The sequence below is a fragment of the Heliangelus exortis genome, chromosome Z (assembly GCF_036169615.1).
Source record: "Heliangelus exortis chromosome Z, bHelExo1.hap1, whole genome shotgun sequence".
In the NCBI taxonomy this organism is placed as follows: Eukaryota; Metazoa; Chordata; class Aves; order Apodiformes; family Trochilidae; genus Heliangelus; species Heliangelus exortis.
Genome location: NC_092454.1, coordinates 41,462,257 through 41,488,941, shown reverse-complemented (window position 1 = coordinate 41,488,941; position 26,685 = coordinate 41,462,257). Strand labels below are relative to the sequence as shown.

The window sequence follows — 26,685 nt, the reverse complement described above, 5'->3', positions numbered from 1 at the left end:
GACTATAATTTGTAATTTATAAAAATTATCATGTTCATTTAAAGGAGATTGCTAAGAAAATAGCTGACAGAAAAATTGCTTTCTGCAGTACTTCTCACTGATTTTTTCCTCTGCTATTACTCGTGGACTAATGTTGGTGTTCTGTGTGGATTCATGTGTATATTTTTAAGACATATTTTTTCAAAGAAGATATAAGAAAAGGACCTAAGTTTCACTGCTTCTTCTCTAGGGACTAGAGTATGAACTTCACCCTTTTGCTGAATCTCTTGATGAGTAGGTGATAATATTCTGCTGGCTTGAACTGCCCATGTAATTTCACACGGATAATGCCTTCCTCACCATTTTCCATTCCAATCTATTGGTTCGATTTCTAAATGCTAACAAACAATGATGTGTTTCACATGTGAATAAATTCAACAGCATCTACAGCAGTGCATGACTTAATGAGTGTTTGGAAGACTTCAAGATGAAACATGCAATGTGAAAGAATGAGACTTACCTGAAAAATGAAAAATCTTAAAATCACATACTTGAGTAAGGAAGTATTTTGTGGAATAGCCTTAATAGGCACTTGTGTTTTGCTATAAAATCTAGCCCAGTAATATTTCTAAATTCCAAGTATTTGTTTCAGAAATTTTATCTATTAAAAAGAGGCCAAGAAAGGACGATGGAGGAATAGAGGACATTGCAGAAGATTGCCTTCAACATCCAACAATTACTAATTGAATAATGAGTGAACAAAATAGGAACCTTTCAGTACTTTTCCCTAGCAAACTCTGAAGTTTCACTTATTTACCAAAATAATTTAGATAATAGAAATATTTCATTTGGCAGGGATTTACAATATTTCTCTAGTCCAACTGCCTGACCATTCCAGAGCTAACAGCTAAAACATATAAAGGGAATTGCTAAAATTCTCTTAAACACTGACAGTCTTTGCACATCAATCATTTCTTTAAGGAGCCTTTCCAGGTCTTGATGACCCTCTAAAAAAATGCTTCCTAATGTCAAGCCTTGTTGGTTTAGTCACTCCTTACCTTCTTGGATAGTAAACAAAATCCCTCAGATATTACAGAGACTAAATCCCCCAGATTTTAAAGAAACTTTCCTCAGTATCATCTGAATTCTAAAGAGAACTTTGAAATTGATGTCAATCTTCACATTACAGCCTGCCATATTCCTATGCATAATCCCAGAAAAAAACCTGTGGATCTATTTGTAAGAAATCAATGAGTGAACTTCTATGTTCCACTTACTGTTTTGGGTTTTTTGTGTGTTCTGCTTTAGATTTTTTTGTTTGTTTAATGTAGCAAAATAGGGTGGGTAACTCCACTTCACCATCTTTATTTTACAGGAGTTTTGAAACCCTACGTAATTCAAAGGAAATTAAGTAAAAAACTTACACTGAAATAAGTTTCAAATAGTGTTCAGTTTATCAAAAGAAAAAAAATAAAGGTAAAATCTTTCATTTCATTTATACTGTGGCCACTTCACAGTCTCAGCTATGCAAATTTCCTTAATGAACTTAGACCTCTTCCTTACCAGTGTCCACTGGAAAAGGTCAACCAAATTAGAAATCACTATATGGATTCCATTTTATTAAGCAAAAGAAATATAGCTATACAGTGATTAGTTCTGTACTTTAGAGGCCTCATTGCCTTTCAAATAGTTACAATAAAAGCATGACATTTTGCCTTTACTGAATAGAAAATAATTTTAAATATCCTACTTTTAATGCATTTGGGGTTGTGAATACACATACCTCTTGCTGATTTTCTAATCCTAAATAAATATTTAGGTATACTTACATACACATGACAACACAGACTTTTATAAACATTATAATCTTTTCAGATTACTACATTTGTTCAAGAGTCAGCAGGAAAATTAAAAAAAAAAAAAAAAAAAAAAAAAAAATGTAGCCTGTGTCAAAACAGAAAGGGAGAGTCTTCCAGAAATTTTTAAAATCTAAATAACTTGGCCACTTCTGCAGCAGGAGAAACAGAAATTAGCAGACAGATTAAATGTACAAAACCAAGATAAAAAGATTCCATAATACTGTTGTAACAAAAGCATGTTGAGTATCATAAAAGAGTGTTATTAATGCCAATGTGGAGCACTGTAGTTTGGTTTTGATTTTAGTAGTGAACACAAAGAGCTTCACATTTTTCAGAGTTTAAAATTTTCTTCTTTTCTATCAACCACAGAAAAAGAAGCAACAAATCCTTTCAAGAATAAAAGGTAGTTTAAATGCTGGAGGGACAGGCAAACTACTGCAGTCATAAGAGGCGGTTTAAGCTTGGCCTCCCTCAGGATTCAGATTTAATACCACCTGTAACATGGTGTAATGTGGTGCATTTTGTAGAGGAAAAAAATTGCTCCTCAAAAATATTGTGCTTAGAAAGCAAGTAAGGACAAGAAAACTTGCCAGTGTCTACTGAAGCGCTCAAGTATTTTCATGGTGAAGGAAATTATCCCATGCACTCCTGGCATAAGTGCAGAGAACATGGGACATTAATGTTTATATGGATGGCTGAACATCCTGAATCAGTCTGGATAGAAATTCCAGCTACAATATGGCATCTTTTGATGTTCTCCATTTCACTTCTGCTGTCAAGCCTTTCACAAGTTAGTTCAGACAGAAGAGAAATGTTCACTAAGACACACCAAAAGATCATGGGAAGGAGAGTAAATCACATTCTGGTTCATAGGTAAACTCAACTCTTCCCTATGGCTTTTACTGTATTTAAAAGCTATTAATGAAAAACATTTACCAAATGCATTTAGCTTCTGACAGAAGGACACATACATGATCTTCTGATTTACAGTTTGCATGTACAGATGCTCACATTCACTAAAAGAATTCTTAATAGCATTAAAATTAAATGTGTGTTGATAATAGGTGTTTCAAACCCAAACAACACAGCAACTAAACCGATAAATGTCTTCATGCCTCGCCATGCCTCATGCTCTGACATTTTTATAACAGATCAAAAAAAAAAAAATCCCCAGCAGTTCAGCTGTATGTACACAAAATAAATGTTATTAAAAAAGTCTGAATTAAAACTTTCATTAATTTTTCTGTCTATGATCTGATTCCAAGCTGAAACATTCAGATTGCTACTAGGTTTATGTAGCCGAAAGCAGAACCACAGTTTGTTCACAGACGCTGCTTGCTGTCTGCAATTTTTTTTATCCCTTTACAAAACTTTGAACCCCATCCAGCTTTGACACACTGCCTCTTCAGTTAATAACTATCAAGTTTCCCCTTGTCTCCTGTCTACTTTTCTTTGAGGCAATTGCGCACTCAGCACCCCGAGATAATAACACACATCTATAAGATAAAAGCAATGGCATTAATGTAATTGTCTGCCTTTCTCTCTTTAGCCTAATCTTTTTTTTCCTTCAGTTTTGACTGCCTCTGTGACACCTGTTTTTGTCTCCTCTGATCCTACGACAGGTTTTCCGCTGACAAGGTTTTTGCCTGACAGAGATTCTGCCAGACAAGAACATAATAAAATATGAAGAACTGCTTGTCAGAGTTTCTGCCAATGTTCACATGAAATAGGGGAAAGAAAATCCTGACTCTTTTTTTAAAGGGGATCTGTGTTGGTCGCTTTTGGACTGTCAGGAAAACAGCATCCTTGGCCAATTCCTGCAAGCCAAATAGGTGTTTTCTTTTATGTTTTCTTTCTATACAAAACCCCTTTTTCTTCAACATAGGAAAAAAAACCCCAAGATTACAGGAAAAAAAAACCAAAACAAAACAAAAAAAACCACCCCAAAACACTTTCTCCTAAATTCTCGCTTGGAAAGTCAAGGCTAACCCTAACTTTGTGTTGTGGTACTTCATGAGCATGCTATTAACTCATAATTGACCCCTCAAATAAATAAATAAAGTGGTAGGCTTTTTCACCCTCCTCTTTGTTGGTGTTTAATGTGTTCAAAGGCACAAGTGGTGAAAGGATCTCCATTCCAAGTCCTCAGGAAAACATCTGGTATAGCAGACACTTCCTGCGTGGGCATACTGCATGAGTGAAGGCACCTGACTATAGGTGTCTGACATGGCAGGGAAGATGAGAAAGCCTGAGGGATTCTCTTCTGTATTGTTTGGACCTTGCAATCCTATCCATCCATGTGCTCATTTATGCTTATATGAAGGAGGACTTTAGTAATGATTGTTACACTAATGGAGGAGCACACATAGACTAATCATGTTAGCATGTCAACATACAGATGCTTTTATATATGTTAGTATCATCAACTATCGATCAATCCAGAGTGTCACAGCCCAGAGTGCAGTAACTGTGCTGACTCTGTCACAGCTGTGTAACTCATGTTACAGCCTCGTCTTCACCTCTAGATCTACCTTCTTTTGTTTCTGACTGGAGCCTCTCAGTGGAACCCTGAGTTGACTCAAACCCTTGTCATGCCTGAGATTGTCAAATGACCCAGCTACCAGCACCTGGTTCTGTCTGCTGCAATCAGGCATTGAGGAACTGTGCCCATGGTCCAGGGCAAGCCCAGGCTCTTTGTTGGACAGCTCCACTTTTTCCACTTCTTGACATGAATTGACAGCATCATTGTTGAAACCTTCAGTTTATAATGGAAGCCACTAAATAAATTTATCTCTTCCTGTTACTTTGTCTAGTCATTCATCTTTGATTTTTTCAAAGCAAAATGCCTCCTTCCTAACAGCTGCTAACAACTTCTTAAAAATATTATCTGCCTTAATAATGGTGAAATAGGAAATAATATGTATCTTAATGGTCCTAATACTATGTATTTGACATACTATATAGGGTGAGAAAGTACATTTTTGAGTCCCGATTTGTGTTCTGGATTCAGAGGATTTCCATATAAATCCAAATGCATCTCAAATTCCAGTAACTGTGCAGCACTGATTAACAGGAAGTCCGGGTTGGAAGGGATTTCTGCAGACTGTCTGGTGAAGAATTCTATTGAAAACAGGGCCTCCGGTTAGATTATCTCTGGCGTTTTCAAGCAGACTTGAAAACTGTAAGGAAAAGACAATAGGCACTGTCCACCTGTTCACATCATTGTTTGGATGGAATAATGTGTTGTTGATGCATCTCACAAAGACAAGGCAAGACTATGGTGGTGTTTCTGTCTAGGGTATAACTCTGTGACTCTGTGATTCTCTTTCAAGCTTATGAAATGCTTTCCCACATGTGCCAAACCACCTCTGTTTCCCCAGGAATATCTGCTGTCCTGAAGTTGCTGGCACCTGAAGATGTTCAGAGCCCTGGCAGATTCATTCCTATAGCTAGTTCTGCCATTCATAAATATAAATCTTGCCCATCCCAATTCAGATATTGTCACTATTTCACAAGGCTCTTGTTAAATATACTTCAGAAAAAAATTCATGTAGTCGATTAGAGTATGATTATAAAAGTCTTTGAGACTCATGTCATATATTTGTTGCATTATCTTTTCTATTTCTAAAATTCAGATGGAAGTGGAATAATAAAATAACACTATTGTCTGCTAAATTAATCTGGGGCAAGTTTCCTCATAATGCTGGAGCTCAGCTTGAAATTCTTCCTAGTAGGTTAAAAAAAATAAATGTTTCTTACATTGAGTTTCACGTTTGCAAATCTGAGGTAAAGTTACCCATGGTATTAGTGTCACTTTGTAATATCTGAAAGCACTATGAATTTTTTATTCTTGCCATCAAATCCCATTTTAGCCTTATGAAACTGAACGGAATGGAGTGGTAAGGTTTGTTTCATTTAGAGCTCTTTCAATTTGTGTTCTGCTTAACCTAGTGAACTCTAGTTAATTAAGATGTTCCTATAAACAATTAAGCTTCTTGTAGGATCATTAAGAAGATATAAAAATTTATGATGTAATAAAGTGTAATAAAATGATAAAGTGGTTAGCACATCACAGCAATTCATGTGCAGCATAGGTGTTAAAAGAGACAAGTAAGCAGGTACTGTCACTTAAACATCCTGCAGAATTGTGGATGCATGCTGCAGAAATCCATCTCTACTGCCCCACAAATCCACTGGCGATTTGCACTCTCAGGTCCCACAGAATTTATTCTGCTCATCTGAAAATTAAACAGCCAGCACCAGACACTTTTGCTCCTGTCTGAAACTATGCCATGTGGTAAACTTCCTATCACCCCACTTAAGGGGCAAGATCAGGGGTTTCACTGACTACCTTTCCAAAACGCAGCTTCTCCTATGTCTGGAAATGGGAATTCCAAGTGCTAATTGAAAAATCACTGTTTTCATTGTCTTTGCTCCATCTTGCACCTAGCAAGTCTACCTTTTTCCTTACTGGATTCTCTCCTTAAGAAGTGAGGTTAGGACATCAATGACCAAGATATATCCTAGTATTTTATCCTGTGGCAATGGGATTACTAAGTGAGATGATGCATTCTTTGTAGAATTTAAATTCAGTAATGACAGGTACCAAATAAATCTTGCACTTTTGAAATATGTTTAGTCTAAACCTCTCTGGGTATTTTATAGCTATTTAAGAGAGATCATAGATGTGGCCTTATATATATTTCCAAGTTGCCAAGGAATACTTGAAGGTATTAATGGCAGTGCTATAGAGTATAAATTGTGATAACTAAATTAAAAGTTTCTGAGACAATAAAAACATTCATAATGAGAAAGGGCATAACTTTGAGATGTGAATATACCCCAACCCAGCAAAAAGGGGCACTAGAGTTCAGATTGGGTCATGGTCCATTTAGGGGACACAAGGAACTGGAGCAGCCCTGAGCTGTCTGCCTAATGTCTAGTCAGGGTTAATTTCCCCTGACTGTGTCCAAGGAACACTGGCATATTGAAACCCAGGGCTGTGAATCAATAAAGTTGGGGAGAGGGAGAAAAGACTAACCTCTTCCTCATTGCTTTAAAATGTCCTGGTGGTGGCAGAGAAAAAAGTAAAAAGTTTTTAATCTGAATAGACTCCCAGGGAAATCCAAGAAGATATGAGTGTGAACAGCTGTAAGCTAGAGCTTGTGGTTTACCCCCAGGGAAAGCCTTTTGTGACACTTGAGGATGTCAAATTCGCATGAGGACTAAATCCTTGACCACATACAAGAATGGAAAAGCCAGATTTTGTATTACATCTTGGGAACACTAAGTGACCCTTCTGTCATGTGTGTCTTAGAAACCCTTGAGACAATATTATTTGCCTTAGATGCCCTAATACTTGGATATTCTCATTTGCTTTTACCTCAGCTTCACTTGCATTAAGGGTGATCTCGGAGTAACCCAAAGCAAACAGTACATCGCGTCATTCCTACCAATGTGGCAGGCTTTAAAACCAGATACTGGGTTCAAGTGCCCACAAGATGACAAAGCACATCTCCTCTGTGCTTCATTGGCCACTTTGGGAATTGCTCCTTAAGTCACGGGAAAAAGTCATGGCATAGGCAGAAGGAGGGACTTGAAAAAGTATTTACCACTAATGAATGTTAATAAGGTAAGGTTCCTGGAATCAACAAAGAATATTCCTCAGCCTTCAAGGTCAAAAGGAAGTTATAACAGATGGATTTAAACTATTTTGTCTGTAAAAGACAGGAAAAGACAGGATGGATCTAGAATCATTCTACTTTAAAAGTCATGAAAAGCTAGCTGCTATTATCACTGATTTATAAATAATTACTTTGCTAAAAATCTCTACGTAACTAAGACAAAAAAAAAAAGATAAAATCTATGTTCTCAACTTATTTTTAAAGAACTATATAAACTGAATAGGAGGAAACAAGTATGCTCTGTAAGCTAAAATTGTGGTTATTTTGTATACTCCATGGAACACTACAAAAATAACCCAATTATTTTGCCAGCAAGCTATAGTAACAGGACTACATTTCTCGTTTCCTTTTAAAGTATCTTTTCTCTACTATCTCCATTTTAGAGTGAAGAACAACATGGTGTTTCTGGCAGCTTCTACAGATACTCAAAGATCTGTGACATGGTTTTTTGTTTTACTTTATTAGAGATGATCTTTGGCTTTGCAAACCTGGATTTCTTTCACTTTGGACTTCACTTTTCTTTCCAGCTTTGGACTGGGATGAACACAGGAACCCTGCTAATTTTAAATTCAGCATATTAATCCTCTTCTTTGCTGCCCCATTTAATATCTAAACCTTCTTTTATCCAACTACTTTTATCAACTCCAGGGTAAGTAAGAGATTCAATTTCTAAGATTTCCACAGCATTTTTATTTTGTTTTCTTTTATTTATTTATATCTGCCCTTCCTTTCTTTTGTCACAATTGAGGTTTCTTTTACCTTACAATTTCATGAACTACTATGTAGAAATTCAGAAAACTCAACACTGCTGAATGAAGAAGTCACAGTCACATTATGCATATGAAAGTGCATTATCCATTTTCTACTGGAGGTTGTTGTTTTCATCATTAGTCTCATTTAGAGCAAGCTATATAAATACTGGAAGCAGAAAACGTCCTTCACAAAGTGAAAGTATAAACCACAAGGTAAGTCTCTGAGAATGAGTATTCACTGGATGGCGGCTTTTAAACTGAGAAAGAGTAACAGATCTGGCCCATGTACTAAAAGCTACTAGTTAATTTTTTCATTGAAATTGGAAGGAACTTAGTTACTAGAGAAAAGGCCTGGCCAACTCGGTCTGGAGCAGGGGCCATATGTGCTCATATCTCAGAGAGGTACTAAAGACAGCTTGAATAAATAGCCTGGATCTGAGCTGTGCCAGTTGGCATATTTAAAGACAACAAAGATCATTAAAGGACTAATGATCACCTTTCTCTGAGAGAAAGAAAAAAAAGAAAAAAAAAACAACCCAAAACAGAAAAAAGGTTCACAGAATACTTCATTTCCTGCAGTAGGTTGAACAGTGTGAAAATCAGCTAGTCCAAGAATGCATGGTATACCACGAACATGCTGCTGCTGTCTGAGCAGTTTGAGGGCAAGACAGAGAACTACTATCTATAATTTTCTGACATTCTTTGAAAGAAAGCTACAATTATTTCAGACAAACTTAATAATATTCCTATACTGTGGGATTTTAAAATCACTGTGAAATCTGCAATACTGAAACTAAAATAAATAGAATGAATGTCGCAAATCATAGCTTAGTCCACCAAGAGGTATGTCACCTTGCCACACCTTTCTAGAACTCAGTTATGAGGGAGGTTAGACTCTGCTTCCCATTGCTACTGCACTGAGTCTTTTGATCTTTTAGTCTAGCTATAATAAAAGTATTTCTGCTCAAGGTTCAGCAGCTGTTATTCTGACATTAATGTCAAGCATACAAAGCAAAATGCAAAGTCAAGGAAATCAACATCTTTTTACTGCAGAATTGCTTAATTTCCTTCCTCATAGGCTAAGATACTTCTGCTAGGGTAAGCTGGTGGCAAATGAAGTGGACTTTTTTCGTTATTTCTAATGAAGTTTGAGTAAGAGACTCGTGCTAAAGTTAGAAAAACATCATTAATATCCTAATAGTATTGTATGTTACTTTGAATACAACAAAAATATCAGAAGAAACCCATTCAGGTACTCAAAGTCAAATTTTTTTGTAGCTGTCATCCCTACATTATTTAAAAACTGCGAAATAGCAATTGCTTGTGCTAAAACAATTTCTCCTTAAAAAAAAAAAAAGTCAACTGCTAAGATTTTGAAAAAACTTCTATTTCATCATATGGAATATACAAAGAATCTTAACCTTAAAAAATAATTGAAGGAAAAATATCTGGTTCTACCTGTTACCTCTTTACCTGCTTGAGGCCTAGGAAATGGCTTATCCAACTTAAACTATTTTTTTTTTTTTTTTTTTTTTTTTAGAAAATTAATTCCCACACAAGCTGACAATATTAAAGCCAGGCTTCAGCTGAAAAAAAAAAATTAAAGAGTCTAGTAATCCAAATCCCTTAAATTAGCTACAGATTCACACCAGCAATAACCCATTCTTCATTACGCACAGCAGTACTACAGAATGCTGATATGCTCTATGCAGCTTTTGGCTTCATCCTTAAAAATACTGATGGTAGGATTACCACTGTAGCAGAGGGGTGCAGGGTCAGAACTTGATAAGCTGAATTTTTGCCAATAGAAACATTTATTTTGCCACAAGATAACTTCTCTGCTCAATATGTTCATATATCGACAATCCTACTTTTGGCAACTCCAGGCAAGAAGAAAGTGATCTTGTAAGAAATCTTTCAAGATGTGTGTAGCCCATTTTAGGTGAGAAAGGCAAAACATGAGAAAGACAATGGAAGAGGGTTCAAAGAAAGAGACCAGCAGCTGCTATGTTAAGTAATACTAAGGGCTATATTCCCTTTCCTCCTCACTCCAAGAATTCTACCATTCTAAATGGCAGTTATTAACATGAATTGACTCTGAACAGATTAGTCAACTACAGCCTGAGAAGGCTGCAGTTCTAAGCTATTTTTGATCTATTCAGTTAATTATTATTCTAGGTTATCAGAACTGAATAAGCACAGTACTTCCTGTTGGAAGCACCTATTCCTTGATAATTACATTCAGTAAAGCGCCACATCATGTGTCAAGGAGCTGACTTGGAATTCATTAATAAAAATCAGAAGGAAACCCTTTAATTAAAGCAGCAGGAAATACTATTTGCATTCAAGGAGCAACTTCTGAAAGTATTGGGCTAATGGCTTAAAGAAAATAGCACCTGAACAGCAACTTGATTCAGTCATTTTGAAATCCAGACACTACATTGCAGTAAACCAATCAGCCTCCCGAATGTTAGCCTCAAAATCCTGGAAAACAGCTTAGCTCAAGAATTAAAGCAGTTGCATCATAGTCTCCAGGAAGTAATTTATAAGCCTATGCTTTGAGTATATATATATGAAATATACATCTGACTTGTCACACTCTGCCATAAAATGTAAATGCTCCAGATGAATGCATATGAAGTGTCCTAAAACACACAAAAAATAGAACAGAGCATTCTCTACTTGGTGCAGTAGTAAAGCAAACACTTTCTAATAACATATAGCTGCATAAAGTCTTCTATTTGGAATGTTAAGCAGTCAGGTACGTGAGCAGATGCTGTACCCCTAACCATCACATTCAACGTTCAACTTTCTGGATCTGTAAAGCAGGGATATTTCTATTATACACACTGTGGTAATCTCAGATTAGTGTCATGTTCTGATTTTTTAATTTAACCACCTCACAGGGAAGAATTTATCAGAAAAATCTGACACCACTCGAAGATGCACTGGTTAAAAAGAAAATGTGGGATGCCCATATGTGAGAATCTAAATGCTATACTCCTAATTTCTATTACTCAACAGGAGGACACTCTAGAAAATAGCTAGACAAGTCTTTTCTATCTTGGATCAGCAAAACTTCAGATGCTGACATGACACAAAGCCTGAAGCATGCCTGAACTATACAAATTTTGCAAGGTTTAGCGATCCTTCCAAGAAATGTGGGTCTTGTTGCACTGTAACTGCAGATACCTTTCTGGGAATTAAGAGGAGTGAAAACAAGCTGAGTCCCTAGAGAATCTAGTATATAATTAATCTGCAACCAGTTACCATATCTGTGGTGCTAGGGTATCCCTAGGCAGGCTGTATATATTACTATGCAGTGACACAGGACTGCATGGAACCTGCATTCCACCTTTCCCTTCCATATGTGCGAACATTTAAAAGGCTCCTCTGTCAGTCTGTGCTGCTGAATTGGTTGAGCATTCACAATTGCTGTGTGTCAGTACACTCAGGCACAAATACACACAGACATGAAGTAAATAGAGATCAAGTGCATCTTAGGAGGGAAGGACTAAGCTTCTATCACTGGTCTTATCAATATAGAATAAAATGTACAGAATATAACACCCTGAATGTCTGGCAGAAACGGGTAATGAAGACTGTGCTTGCTTAGGTGCCAATACACTAGACCATGAGAAATAACATCCAACACTAATTCATTCTGCTAACCTTTCTCTTTTCCCCTCCCCTTTTTTTAATCATTAAACCAGTTATCCTTCTTTGACTTCTAATTGTGTATATACCTCACTTTCACAATCATAACTTAATCAAGACTGTCAAGAAAAAAAAACAGAACACACAAAACACAAAATAATAAAGGGTAGGTAAAATAGAAGGTCTGTAAGGGCCTTTATATAGGAGCCAGGCATTCTAGTGCTTCCTTTCTCTCTTTAGCTACCTAATTATGACAAGAGAGTTTCAACTCAAAAATATGTACACTAATGCTGAGCCAAGTCAGATACATTCATTTCATTCTGACATCCAAGCTCTCAAAGTTTGACAATGGTATGTTTGAATTTCTGCTAGGCTCAGTGACTTACTGGCTGATGCTTCTTTGCAATACAAACTCTGCTGTGAAATCATACTGTAAACTTTTTGCCTTTCTGCTAAGCCCTGCTAAAATTACATTATTTCCTCATGGCTAGAATATTTTCTGAGTTGTACACAAGCTGCTGAACGTCAGTGGCACTTAAAGCTACTGCCAGAATAACAGATCATTCTTTCATTCTAGAAATTGCTGTTAAAAAAATAGTATGTGTATGCATACACATGGACAAAGAGCACATGCACATACAGGTACAGACAAACAGGCATCACTACTATCTATATATCACTCCAGCTCTTACTATTCAAAGATAGCAGGAGATATGGACAGAACAGAAAAGACAAGCCCAGAACAGATATCTCTTACCATGTGCCACCCAGCCATGTTTACACTGATCACAGGTTCTCAGGTTTATCTTCCCTGGCTGAAAACATTCACATGTGCAATTTACCAGTGTACAGCGGATGGCCTAGAAAAATAAACAGAAAATACATATTAATGTCTTTCTTACTTCTTGTACAAATTTGTTGTGAGAGCTACAAGTTTATTAACTGTACAGCAAATAACAGCCTTCTAACAGTCAAAGCATTGCTAATACTTTTAAGTAGAGATTAATTTTCTTTCAAAAACACATTGGTATCCTTAAGCAATGGCAAGAAAAATGCTTATGCAATAATAATAGTCTTTTGTCCCATGGAGAGTAACATATTCCTAAAGTCTTTAAAAGAATTGCTCTTTTTCTTTTAGGGAAACAAACAAACAAACAAACAAAACAACAACAAAACCAAAAAAACCCACCAACAACAACAAAAAAACACACCCCAAAACAAAACAGAACAGAAAACCAAACCAAACCAAAAAGAAACCAAAAAACAGAAAACCTAAAACCACGCAGTAGGATGAGGATTCTGTAGGTGTTCCATAAGTTTCCTCGGTTTGCATCAACTGTCTGAAGGAAAACCTTACAATAGCAGCATATCAGCTTGATTGAAGCCAACAGAAAAATGAGGAAACAAAAATATGCAAACCAGAAAATGACAGATCTCTTTCCACTTCCCTCATGGCATGTAAAGGTTTCTCTCAAGTTTCTTTTTCAGGGTTCACGTAAGATACAACTCCACTACAGAAATGAGTCATGGAGTTGATATGTTTCCAAAATAGAGTAAAATTATCAAGGTACAAGAAGAGAAATGTTTCATAAAACATCCTATAACTTCCCTTTGCATCTATCACTTTCTCCAGTATCTAACTATGGCCATTAACCTCCTAGCACTCCCTATTTGTCAAATGCATATTTCTTTGTTTGGCTGCAAAAGATGAAACTATTTCAAAGCAGGGATGCTAATATTCCCATGCTTAGAGCCCCATGCAGAGGTCTAAAATTTTCTTAAATAATACACCTTATTAATATCTCATCTCAATTTTATAAATTATTTCAAAAATTAAACATTTACTTAGAGGCTAGCTAAATCAACAGAAAAGTGAAGATAAATTGAATGAGACTGTCTTTAATCTGTATCAGACATATGTTTTTGAATAGTGTAGAAGATGACCTATGCACTTCAAACTGCTTCTAATAAATTTATGGCATGCATTTAGATGTACTTTGCATGGAGATTTCTGAGACAGAGAGGCTTATTCTGATCATTCACAGATTAACAATCTACTGTAACTACCAGATCTGCCAGGAAAAGATATCTCTATAGATTTAGATGCAATCAATGATTACTCGGGGGCTAAGGTGGGGGGAAGGGTGCTTGTTACCTATGGTCACTGAGATAATGAAGCATTATGAAAGCTTTTGCCTTTTCAAACAATTAACACACACACACGCATACAGTCTTTCCATACCAAAAGAGAATTACCTTAACTGTACTGACTTAAAGGTAATTACATTTAACTATAGCAAGTCCTTGATTGCTGACAATGGAAAAGGTTCTGAGGTATTCTAAATATTTTGTCTTTTTACTTACTTATTTGCATCAGGCAGCAATTTAAAGCCATTTATAGTTCATAGATCCACTTAAAATCTGTATTTCTCTGACAAATTTCTGGTGCAAGAGTCCTTTCTCCCTCCTATCCTATCTGCTCTTTTACTATCTTTTACTTGCAAAAACCTAGTGGGGAAAAAAAATCCTGCTCTGTTATGCCTGACACTTCAGGGTCTCAGTCCCAATGTCATATGTCCAATTACTTGTTAGCTAGGTTATAAAACACTGCTGTATATATGCATGATTAAAAGAATTAGTACTATGAAATATAAGAGTACCAAAGAAATGCTGACTGTGCAAGGATAATATATGTGTTTGTGGGTTATGAGAAAAAAAATTCTCCTGAAAGGTCCTGTTTCATGTTCAATAGTTTATTGACTCAGTAATATATCAGGTCTCCACTGGTCAGTAATGGTGTTCTTTCCCTAATATGTTCACTAATTAATGAACTCAGTAATTAATTGCACTGGAAGAAAACGGCTTACAAAATGGTATTCTGATTTTACCATAAAAGGTTTTCTCACATTCGTGACCTTTTTTAAATCTCTGCACCCACCATTGTGACACACATGTTGTATTTGATGTTTAGAAGTTGTCGTGTTCATGTGCCACTTAAAAAATGTATAATGGGAGTAATACAGTGTACGTACACATACTAGATGAAACTGTGTCATTTGGTAGAGCTGCTTTATTAAGGCTCATCAGCATTTTCATTACAACTCTACCTATTTTTGGCCTAGAGGTTAACAGGTTGCCTATAAAAATTGGATTCAGCTTGAACCTGAAATACAATGTTTCAGTCTAAGAGTGAATTTTATTACACGCAGTCAAAAAATATCCACTTAGCTTTTATAAATTATTAGATGGGGGAAAAAAAGTTTAACATTTCATGTTTCTTTTCACCTTCTGTGAGTTAAAGAAAGTCACAATAGTGTAAAGGGATGAAGATTAACTCACTAATAAGATTTCTTTTATGCACAGCCCCAAAAAACTTTTCAGAAATGTGGGAATGAGGTTGTTCCTCAAATAACTGAAATTTTGTCTGCAAAGGATTTGTAGTCTGTAAGCTGTTTTCAGTAGTTCTCCATCACGGAAAATCTCATGCATGCTTCTGAGTGATGAGGATAACCTCTGAAGATGCAAGATGGTCATTTGGGACTGGAAAAACTCATATTCTAGTTCACATCCTGGCATGATCTTGAGCAAATTACTTTGTTAGCCTGATGCTTATATTCCCTAAACAATAACCAGAAACAATGACAGTAAAGTGGTGTTGTCAAGGAAAATGTAACATAAATTGTGGAACTCTATAGTGATGGAGGCTATTGAAAATCTCCAGTACATTTTAGTCTTTATTTCAAAGATTAATTTTTCACTTTACTCAGTTAATCCAAGATCACTGTAACTACTTCAGATCACTACAATATCCAACATGAAACTAGAGCAACTTGGCAGAGAGAAGCTTCATGGTACCAGGAACAGCATGTGTTGCTACACAGAGAGATGAAACATAAAAGTTCATTAATGCAAATGAAAGCATTGCCATTAAAGACCTTCAAAATGCAACTAGCATATGTACTGAGTCTTGCAAGGATATGCATCTGAATTATTAACCATGTCTCTCTACTGGTTTTCAATACCATTTAACTTAGGCATACAAGTCACTCACAGTTTGTGCAACAGACTCAAAAATGATCCAGGATGGCCGCTGGAGATGAGTGTGGCATAGATTCACCTAAGAATCCCAAGCTTTAATGCAAACCCTCCATTCCCCAGTGGCAGGACTTTATGGTACTGAGAGGATAAAAGCTTGTGTGCTCGTAGGTAGAAGCATGGATTGGTGTGACTGTGGCAGGAAGTGTTACTGCTTAATTCAAGAGGGTTGAGGTGGGAATTTGGGATAACAAAGAGATCCTGGGTGAGTCTGCAGTATCTAAATATTGTAGTCGTTGTTCAAACCCATCAAAAAGTAGGTATTAAATCCAGAGGTGTAGCAATGGTAAACATTTGCCAGCATATGCTTCTGAAAGGGTACTGCCAGGCATTCCAGAAGTCAAACACTTTAATTCTGCCTTTGCAACTTATTGCTAAAAAGTTTATGTAATGGAACTCCGTGTACCATGCTGTTTTGTAGGGGTTGAAACAAAATTTTTCCCTGACTAGGGTTTTCCTCAGTAACTCTGCCAAGAAAGGGATGAAAAAAAAAAAGTAAAAAAAAAAAAAAAAAAAAAAAAAAAAAAAAAAAAAATCAACAACACAAAACAAAACAGAGGGAAAAGAAACCAATGACCTTGCTCAGGGAGAGCAACAGTAAAATCAGCAGATACAGGCTGCCGCTGCTCCAGCTGATACACATCCATGTATTTAGGTCTCAATCTTCAGGTTAAGGCCCTTAGGTAGGCATGAAAACTTAGTTTTCTACAGCATCTTGCAAGTGCCATTATGTCCTGCTATGTCAATAATCTGCAGATACCAGAAGTTCTCAGACATTTTTATACATCACTTTCACTAATTTTCTAACTGCATTTGTACAAGGTTTGTACAGATTTGTACCATTTGTACAGATTGACAGAATGTTATGGAAGGGAAATCTGGAGATCATGCAGTCCAACTCCACTGTCCTTTGAGGATCTGTGGAGGAAATGTACTGGTTTCCAGTAGAAGTATTTTAAATGGTTTACATGACAGATTCTATAAATCCTAAAGCAATGGATATTCAGGTTTATAAACAAAACACATATACAAGAATAAAACAATGGGTTTACAATTGACACAGACACTTTCAGAAATATCTCACTGCTGCCTTTGATATCTTCTTCCTGTAGAGTACAATGAAGAAAAAGGGGAACTTCACCTAATATTACATCTAGTAAGGTCTAGTACAGTCACACAAAAGTTTATATGTCTAACATTTCAAGACATTAGACTTGATTTCTGCCTGTTTCCCCTAGACCAAGGGTATTATTAACACTGGTTAAATTAACACTGTTTGAGTGATTTAGTTGTTTCTGACAAGAAAATATTAACCATACATCATATATAATGGAAAATCAATCTGTCTGATTGTTTTTCAGAGCTTCAGAGTTTTTCAGAGTTAAGAAACTATAAACTATCATGAAAAGGGTAACAGTATGGGAGAAGGAGGAGAACTTGTAAAGAAGAGGTCTTTCTCCTCTAGAGTTCTTGCAAGTGGCCACAAAAGATGGAGGCAGTTTAAAATGATGCAACATTCTGCATAGACCATGAAGTTCTGCAGCTTCCTTTATCCTGAATTTTACAGTAAAGCTAACAAATATTCTTAATGCTATTTGTGAAAAGGCTGCAAGAACCCTCTGAATTTATACACCATCTTACAGAAGTCTCAGCTACATAGAATCATAGAATCATGGAATGTTAGGGGTTAGAAGGGACCTCTACTGACCATCTAGTCCAACTCCCTTCCCAAAGCAGGATAACCTAGGGCAGGCTACTCAAGAATGCATCCAAACAGGACCTACACAGCAGAGAGAGGTAACAGAGCCTTGCTCTTAATGTCCTTGCTTCATCTTTCTCATGTACAAAAAGGTAGTGAAGAAATGTCCCGTAGCAAGCTGATATAAGGTATCACAGTGCACCTGAATTCCTAACAGTTAACTTTACTCATGGTCTTTGCATACAAGTTCCATTTACCTGCCTAAGGCATAGAACACACATTTATTCTACATACAGACAACCAGATTTAGAACCTAACTCTGCTGTTACCATGAAATGATTTGGCTTTAGACTTTGCATAATGTGGTAATGCACAAGTTCTTTGCATTTAAGTAATAAGGGCAAGAACTTCCCATATATAATTGACAGGATAGATGATCTTGTTAAGGGTTTTAAACCAATAGAAAGTTGAAGAGTTGTATGTACATAAGTGAAATATTGTGGTGAATTGATGGAAAGTCTTGGAAAGTTAAAGCAAAAATCACTTTCTGCAGCTTATTTCTCAGCTTGAATAAAACCTGAACTTAACCTGTTAAACATATCTCTCTCCACTGTAAAACAGTTTTAATCCTATATCATAAATACCTGATACCTAACTTTGAACTAATATTGTATTGAACATACATAACACTGTCATTGGCAGAATAATTTAAAGCCATGCAGTAGTTGATCTGGAGACATGATGAACATAAATATTATCAAACTCAACGAGTACGAAAAAACCCCACAAAACAATACAAAGTAGCAAACAAAAGGTCATTCCTAGAAGAGCTACAGCTTTTTTTTTTTTTTTTTTTTAATACCTAGCCTTCTCTACCATCTTCTCTAGCCTTCAATACCAGCATTCTCTACCATTAAGTTTCTCTTACTATTCCTTGCTTATAAATTGAAGAATCTGTCTATATAAATTGGCACCATCGCTCAGCAAAGGATTGTACAATACTATAGTTTTAGGTTGGGTTTTTCTTTTTCAGAACACATTATATACTCTGGAAACAGCTCTTAGAAAGTCTGTCATTTGTCTTCTTCACTCATTCAGAAATTTAGGATTTTTTTCTCTCTCTGGGTAATTATTTCTTAACAAGAACACAGCATAAATTCTGCTGTGTAAATGGCAAAAAGATCCCAATGAAATTATACTACCTCTAGTAGCTGACAAATCAGTAGAACAACAGAGTTTTGTTTAAGTTAAGACCAAAAGGAGGATAATTTGCATACTGACTTTTAGGAAATGCAGGCTGTGACAACCCGAAAGTAAGCTTGGTATTGCAGCAAATTGTCATGGTTCAGCCCCAGCCAGCAACTAAGCCAACTCTGTAGAGAGATGCCTCCCATAATTCTAGTAAGAAAATGTCAATTCAAATACTCATCAACAGTATTTATATACTGCAGCCAAAACACTGGACAGAGAAAGGGTAAATGCCTCAAGTCTGATCCTGGCCAGTCCTGCAGATTCACTCTGTGGCACTGGTTAAGTCACCTAACCACTCAATTTCTAACTGCCCAATCTGTAAAAATTGAGTAATGGGATTACATAAAATTTTCAGAGATGAGACTGATGAACTGCTCACACCATCCAGTGAAGTATGAAGTAAGGTAAGACAAATATGAAGCATTAGTATTTCTTCTGTTAGCACTAAATTTTCAACAGATGATTTTAAATACAAGAATCACCTACATAAAATAACCATAATTGATAATTGGTAGATGACCAGTTTTGACTTCACTGTCTATACCCTAATAATGCACTTCCCAAAACAAAGAAAGAAAAACCCCAAAAAACAATAAAACAGAGTCAGGAAGGGGGAATATACTTTGCACCTGAATGGTCTTAAAACATCCATACAATGCAAGAAGGTTTCTGATCTCTCTCCTATTCAGAGATACCCAAGTATCTGCTAAATTGTTCAATTAGTTGCAGTATTACTGATATCACATCACACCATCTTATTTTTGTTTCTTACTTGAATTTATTTTCAGTGACACAATTTGAAAGGCTATAATATTGCTATGTTTCTCTGTGGCATTCAAGAAAACAGTTGCTAATAAAATATGAAGGGACAGGTGCTAACAAGATAGAAAACTGTTGTTAGCAAGATAAAACAGCTTTTTCTGGTGTATGGACAATGTTGCCTTTAAGCATTTTAGAACACCATTTTCAACTCCTCCTGCAAAAGACCTGGTAAATGAATGCAGAACACAGAAAGATGGAAAAAGAATAAAATATTATCTGTAATACTACATTTAAGTCAGGAGTCCATATTGAGCTTAGTCTTAGATACTTCCAAAATTGGAAGCCTGTGTAATGGAATACTACCTAGACTTTTATAGAGAAAACAAGAAGAAGTCAGAACAGATTTTTTTCTTTTCCAGGAACTTTCTGTTCATACTGATTGTATACTCTTAACTCACAGTGCTGCCAAAAGGATATTCTACAAAAACTGCAGGTACAATAGCACCCTGTGTTTCTATAGCATGTAAAACTAGCCTAAGGTTCCCAGTCATCAAAGGCAAAGTCGTTTGCACTGAAAAAATTAAGACTGACAAGTGCTTCTTTGCTTAAAAGTTTGAAGAAAAACACATGGTTGGTTTAAGAATGAGATTCCTTGTGCCTGAGAGCATGTTAGCAAATGTAGACATTTGTTCTTATAGATGAAAAACAGATTAACATTATGAAATCTACACTGTTAACCACCAGAGTTCAGTCACACACTGTGTCGAGTTAATGGCCAGTGCTGGACAGGTACCCAACAACATGGAGGGATGCACCTGCAAAAAGCCTCGTGTCCTCCTCTACCCTTTACCCCTCTGGAGATAAACACTACTAACTCCACCCAGCTTCTCACCTCACCTAGGTACTACCATGGTTTCCATTATAGAGAAGAGGAGGCAAGTTACTCCCACTGATTTACTGCCCTGCCCATCATGGAACAATCATTTACTCCTTTCTGGTGAGAGCCCACCTGGAATACTGAGTTGAGCTCTGGAGTCCTCAGCACAGGAAAGACACAGACCTGCTGAAGTAGGTCTAGGGGAAGGTCACAAAATGGATGAACAGGGATGAACATCTCCTTCTCTGAGGAGATGCTAAGGGAGGTTGAGGTTGTTCAGCCTGAAGAAGAGAAGGCTGCAGGGAGACCTTATTGAGGTCTCTCAGTACTTAAAGGGGTTGTATAAGAAAGATGGGGACAGACTTTATAGCAGGCTCTGTTGCAATAGGACAAAGGATAATGGTTTCACACTAAAAGAAGGCAGACTAGACTAGATATGAGGAAAACGTTTTTTACAGTGAGGGTGGTGAAACACTGAAATAGATTGCCCAGAGAAGCTGTGTGGATGCCCCACCCCTGGGAACATTCAAGGTCGGGCTGGTTCTGAGCAACCTGATCTAGTTGAAGATGTCCTCATGTATTGCACTGGGGTTGAATTATTTGACCTTCAAAGGCCTCTTTGAACAAAAACTATTCTACAATTCTATGATTAACTGTTTCTGAATGGTTTATTATTTCTGCACCATCCCTGCATGCATCATTATTGCTTTTATGTGAAAAAAGGAAAGCATTCCCCAAACTGAAAAACTTTATTTAACCATACCTAGTAAAATTATAATAATTTTTCTTTCTGTAAAACTTACTGACACCTCTGCAGGGGGGTAAAAATATCTCTGCTGGCAACTATTTAAGATAAGGTACACTGAGATACACTGTGGTTATCGGCCATGCTATTCACAACAGACTTCCATTTTCTTACAGCAAATGTTCACAGAAGACAGTATGTAATGCAGTAAAATTTGAAACTTGTGATATAAAAATTAAAACTGAATAAAGCGTGTCCTAAAAGTAACTTTTTTTTTTCCTGAAGCATCTTTAAAAAGACACTGAGCTTGGTTTTGTAGCCTGTGGAAAAGAACAATCAACATATTTTTTGCCACATTGCATCAAATATTGGGTCAGTAATCCACAAAAAAAGATTTTATCAATAAATTATAAGTGGTTCAAAAAGAGTTATTTAAATCTATTAAATCAAATATCTGTTCTTCATGCATTGTTTCTCCACAAATTAATCAGAAGATGATGAGAACATTTGAAGTCTTAAAGGTCATCAGATAAATAGCTCATGTTCTCAAGGCTAGTTTTGTTTGGTCTCAAACAGTTAAGTGTCTGTCCAGCCAAAAACAAAAGACAAAGTATGTAAATATGCAAAAAAAAAATCAATACAGATAAAAAAGGAATCTTATAAAAAACAAAACAAAAAACCCCAAACAAACAAGCAAAAAAGCCCACAAAAAAACCCCAAACATAAATATCCATACAAAATTACATTGTAGTTATAGTTTTTTAATTTCCATCTTTTCCTTCTGAAAGTCAAAAGAATAAAAAAAAAAAAAAAAAAAAATAATTATTTAAACAAAATAAAATGGAGCTTGGAACCTGAAATAGGTAATCCTTTCTGTTAATTTATTAAGGAATTCTTCTTTAAAAATATTGCAGACACACTGTTTATTGTCTAATCTGTTCTTAAGGAAGACTTCATTTTAAGGTTTTTCTTTACCTTATCAGGTTTTATTGCATTCTGAATTCTAAATTACGAACTTTTAATGTGGCCAAAAAATTACATGCATTTAGACTGCACTGTGTTTTAGCCAGTGAAGATAAATATGAATTCTATTAAGTTACATGAAAAAGTTATAGGGAAATATTTTATTGTTTTGAAAATAAGCGCAATGATTTAAAATTCATTAAAAATAATTTTTTCTGTCTTATCAAGACCAACACTATGTACCATGTTTTTAAGTTATACCTAAAGCAGTATCTTCTTAATTAAATTAATCAGATGTTCAACCCTGCACTGCTCCTTCAGTGATCAACTGTGCAGACACAAACTTGATACTGTAAAAGGAAGTAAGACACACAATTTTTTTTTCTTTCTTTCTTTTCTTCCTTAACACTCCCGGAAAAAGGAAAAATAAAAAATTATAAATTCCCATGGAATTTTTTTTCAGAGGTTTGCTAACCTAAACATTTTTCCCCTTTTCTCTTCACATTATGAATAAGAGAGAAGGATTCTAGGAAGCACAAAATACAGAAAATGTTTTTTCTTGGATAGATTAGAGCATGACTATATATACAAACACTTTTTGAGAGAGAGAAGGATAAAAAAAAAAAAAAAGCTATTGGTTTTCTCAGAAGGATTTTCTTTTATACATAGCTTTATCCTATAATTTTGTCCCTGTTGGGCACACTGCCTAAATTTAAACACAAACAGTCAAGCAATGAAGAAACATTACCACATTTACTGTGAACAAAAACTCCCAGTTGTACAGTGAAATTTTAATACATTTCAACTTATCTCTTTTACTAATGGGGAGAGTACAAACCCTGCAGGAATTCGCTCTGCAAACTGGTAATTACAGTAGACTTACTTTTTTATAATGCATATGTATAGTCAGACACAAGAACCATAGCTGCCCTTTTGATGTAGGTTACAATAGGAATGTTTAAAAAAATTATGAAAATCTACAGCAATTCTAAAGGAATGCATTATTTCATGGGAAGTTGTCCTTTAGCTGTGCTCAAGAAGACGTAATACAATACAATATACATATAGTTCTATGATGATATAAATATAGATAACAGGTATTTTTCCTCTGCTTTTATAAAATGAAGCATAAGCTTTATCAGCCTGTTCTTTTTATTCAAGTAGGTTGTTGTGGGTTTTTTTTTTCACAATGTATAAAAGAAATCTGTGTATATTGGTCCAAAGTGGAGTTTCCCTCCTACAATATCATGTATGAGATCAGAAAAAATTTTTTACTCTCCCAGGCCTCTTCCTCTGCACTACCTTCAAATATGAATAGTTTTGATCTGCAAATTTATGTCTTGTTAAATCATTATAACATGTATTTAAAAGCACCATCTTAACTGCATAGTTTTACAACATACAATGTTCAGCTCAGCTAGGATAGGACATGCTGGGTCTGGCAGAACTTGTTTGAAGTAAACAAAAAGACAGGTTTCATTTAATAGAAGAGGGCATGAAATCAAAGTAAGATCTACTGCCATTGCCATACAACAGGACAATATTTGTTTTTAACGACAAGATAGAGCTATATTTTAACCTAAAAAAGAGCAAAACATAAGACAAATAATGGTCAAAAAATATATATATGCCCAGGTCTTTTATGGTCTACATGTTTTTTTCTTAATGTCTACCAATCTCGGTTCTGCAAATACTCGCATCCTCACTGTTGGCATTTAGTCATATTCATACTGTTCTCTCCAAAGGTAGAGAAAATTCTCACTTAATTCAATAAATAAACCATTAATTAAATAATAACCATTAATTAATTAATTAATTAAATAAACCATAAATTAAACCATTGCATCCTCCAAGTATAACTCACAAAAAGTCATGTTGGAAATACATCTTCTGAAGATTCTGTGAACAAGCACATCTTAAAAACTGCCAGAAAATATGAGAAACATGCTTTCCAATGGATGTATTATTAGAACATTTGAGTTTTCATGTGAGATTAAAATTTTCATTTCCGTCTTAGGTGGGCACTAGCTCTGTCACTTATGTAATGCTATTCTCCACAGATGGCTGATGGCTGGTTTTAGCAATTAACTTATTATTTCATTAAAAGGTGAATTGTTATTGTCTGTGGAATCACTTTTCACTTTTTTGTTTATAAAAGAAACCTGGTCTTGACTAAATTTGAAGAAAATCCTTCTCATTCAGAATTAGGGGGTATGGGATAAAGTAAGCATCAGATAGTGAACTGATGCTACACTAGGTCTGCTATCAAAAGGCACTTAAATGTGTGCATGTGTAGTAACTATTTTACACTTTCCTATAAGAAAGTGGTATCTACAAATGCTAGAAGGAAAGAGAGAAACATGTTTGCCAGTGTGTCTACAAGTGTACACATTCCTCATGGTAACAGAATTAATTTTCACAAAAGAGAAGATAGATTCTTTATCACTAATGACTGTGGCTGATGCAATACTTCGGGTGTGCTTAGACAGCAAGTTTCTGTTCAAAGCATAAATAACACAAACATCCTCTGAATTTATCTTCACTATTGTGCATCATAATTAAGGTAACAACCTTGTCACAGGGGTTTCCATCTGTCTCAGGGTGGACAGAAGAAATATACAGAATCTGAGTCTGGATTTCTCAATGCATATGCTGTGATAAAACTTAAGTGAATCTATAGGTTTCAGAATCAGAGTGGGAATAAAGAAGAGAAAAATATACCTAGACCAAGACTATTCTTAGGTCTAGACCTATCTTATATTATGAGACTATTCTCATTTCTGAATGGGAGAAACAGTATCTTTACAAGGACCATGCAGCAAGGGGGATGCTTCCCTGTTACTGAGTTACCACTTTCACTTAATTCCCAAGGATTCTCAGAAAAAGAAACTTGGAACAACTTTAAAAAGAAACTGCTCCCTTTTACATATTGTTACAGACAAAAGTGAACAATGACAATTTTTAATAATCTTAAATGAAACAAACACAGCACCAAAAATCAGTCATACTAAATGCATGTGAGACAACTGAGTATAAAGGTTTTATCTAACAAAAACGTTCCAGACACTTAGCATTATTTATTACTATTTCATGACACTTCCAGTACTCGCACTGGTTCTCTGGATTTCTTCTTCCATATTTCTCCTTATTTTTGTAACTTTATGTGTAACATTTGATCATGAATGCCAGGAAATAAACAAAACTAATCAGAACCCTGGCAGCTGCAGTTTAAGGAGGCAGTGAACAGTGTGACCTGACAGGACATAATGTAAATTGCTGACAGAGAAGCTAGAATAGTTTTTATGCTGGCTGTACACCTCTATGAGGAAAGCATGTGTTACTTTTATAAACAATGAATGTTAATAGAAATCCTAAAAAATAAAGCAATCCAGTGGCTCACAATGTATTCCTCACACCCTGTTTGTGATAAGCACTGCTTCAAGGAAGAATGGATAAGGCTAAAATGAGGGATGTGTAAGTACTTCATAACCTGTAGAGTCCACCTGAGTACTGTGCTTGTTGGGTTGACAGTGATTTTTCCACTGTCAATCCTTCACTTCTGCCCAAGAATTCAGACATGAGCATTGGTGTCTACCACAGATGCTGCACCAGAATCAACCTCAACACCTACTCTTCAGTGAGCAGCATCAGCAAGGGAGGAAGGGAGGGAGGGGTGAGGACACTGTCAGGAGCAGAACAGAAAGTTTCATTCTTCACAATTTTTAAATAAATTCTGTATCTGTTTAAAATATAAGAAGCAGTAAGCAAGGAGAAAATCATTTTAAGCACAGCACCAGAGCAGACTAACAAAGTGTAGGAAGCTTACTGTACAGTAGCATTGCTTTTTACACATGTCACCAGTCCTGTGAATACCACAGCCTCTTGTGATATACCTGCATATTTATTGCTATGCTAGGTAAGAAATACTTAGTGCAGCTACCACTTCTAGAGTTTTAAGTGATGTGCATTCATTCATACAGTGTCTTGAGATTAGAAATTCCAGGCAATCAAATTGTTAGCTGTTTCTACTTTTCTGGTGGACCAGCCACTGCCACAGTTTTTGTCACAGTCATCTGCCCCTGAACAACAGATTTAAAGTGGATATTCAGGGCATGCTCTATTTATTGCATCTGACTACTAAATTAGCACTATTGTCTTGCACACTTCATTGTAATTGTGGCTAAATTAGGCCAAATAACTATAACATTGTTTCTGAAAGATCAACATGCCATCTTCTGGTTTGCATTTAATGGGGGACAGGGAAGAAAACAGGTGATTCATTAGAAAAGTGGGGTTGTATAGACAAAGAAGAACTCTTGGATTAAAACCCTAAATTAATTTTTCTCCTAATCTCTTATAATA

The 26,685-nt window shown here is 35.8% G+C and overlaps 1 protein-coding gene across 2 annotated transcripts in view; it reads right to left on the bottom strand.

Moving 5' to 3' along the window:
- Positions 1-26,685, bottom strand: part of BNC2 (basonuclin zinc finger protein 2) — a 323,651-nt gene that overhangs the window by 102,628 nt on the left and 194,338 nt on the right. For both annotated transcript variants that reach the window (XM_071730322.1, XM_071730323.1), the window contains one exon: positions 12,689-12,791. In XM_071730322.1, coding sequence (XP_071586423.1) covers positions 12,689-12,791 — 103 coding nt within the window. The remainder of the gene's footprint in view (positions 1-12,688; positions 12,792-26,685) is intronic.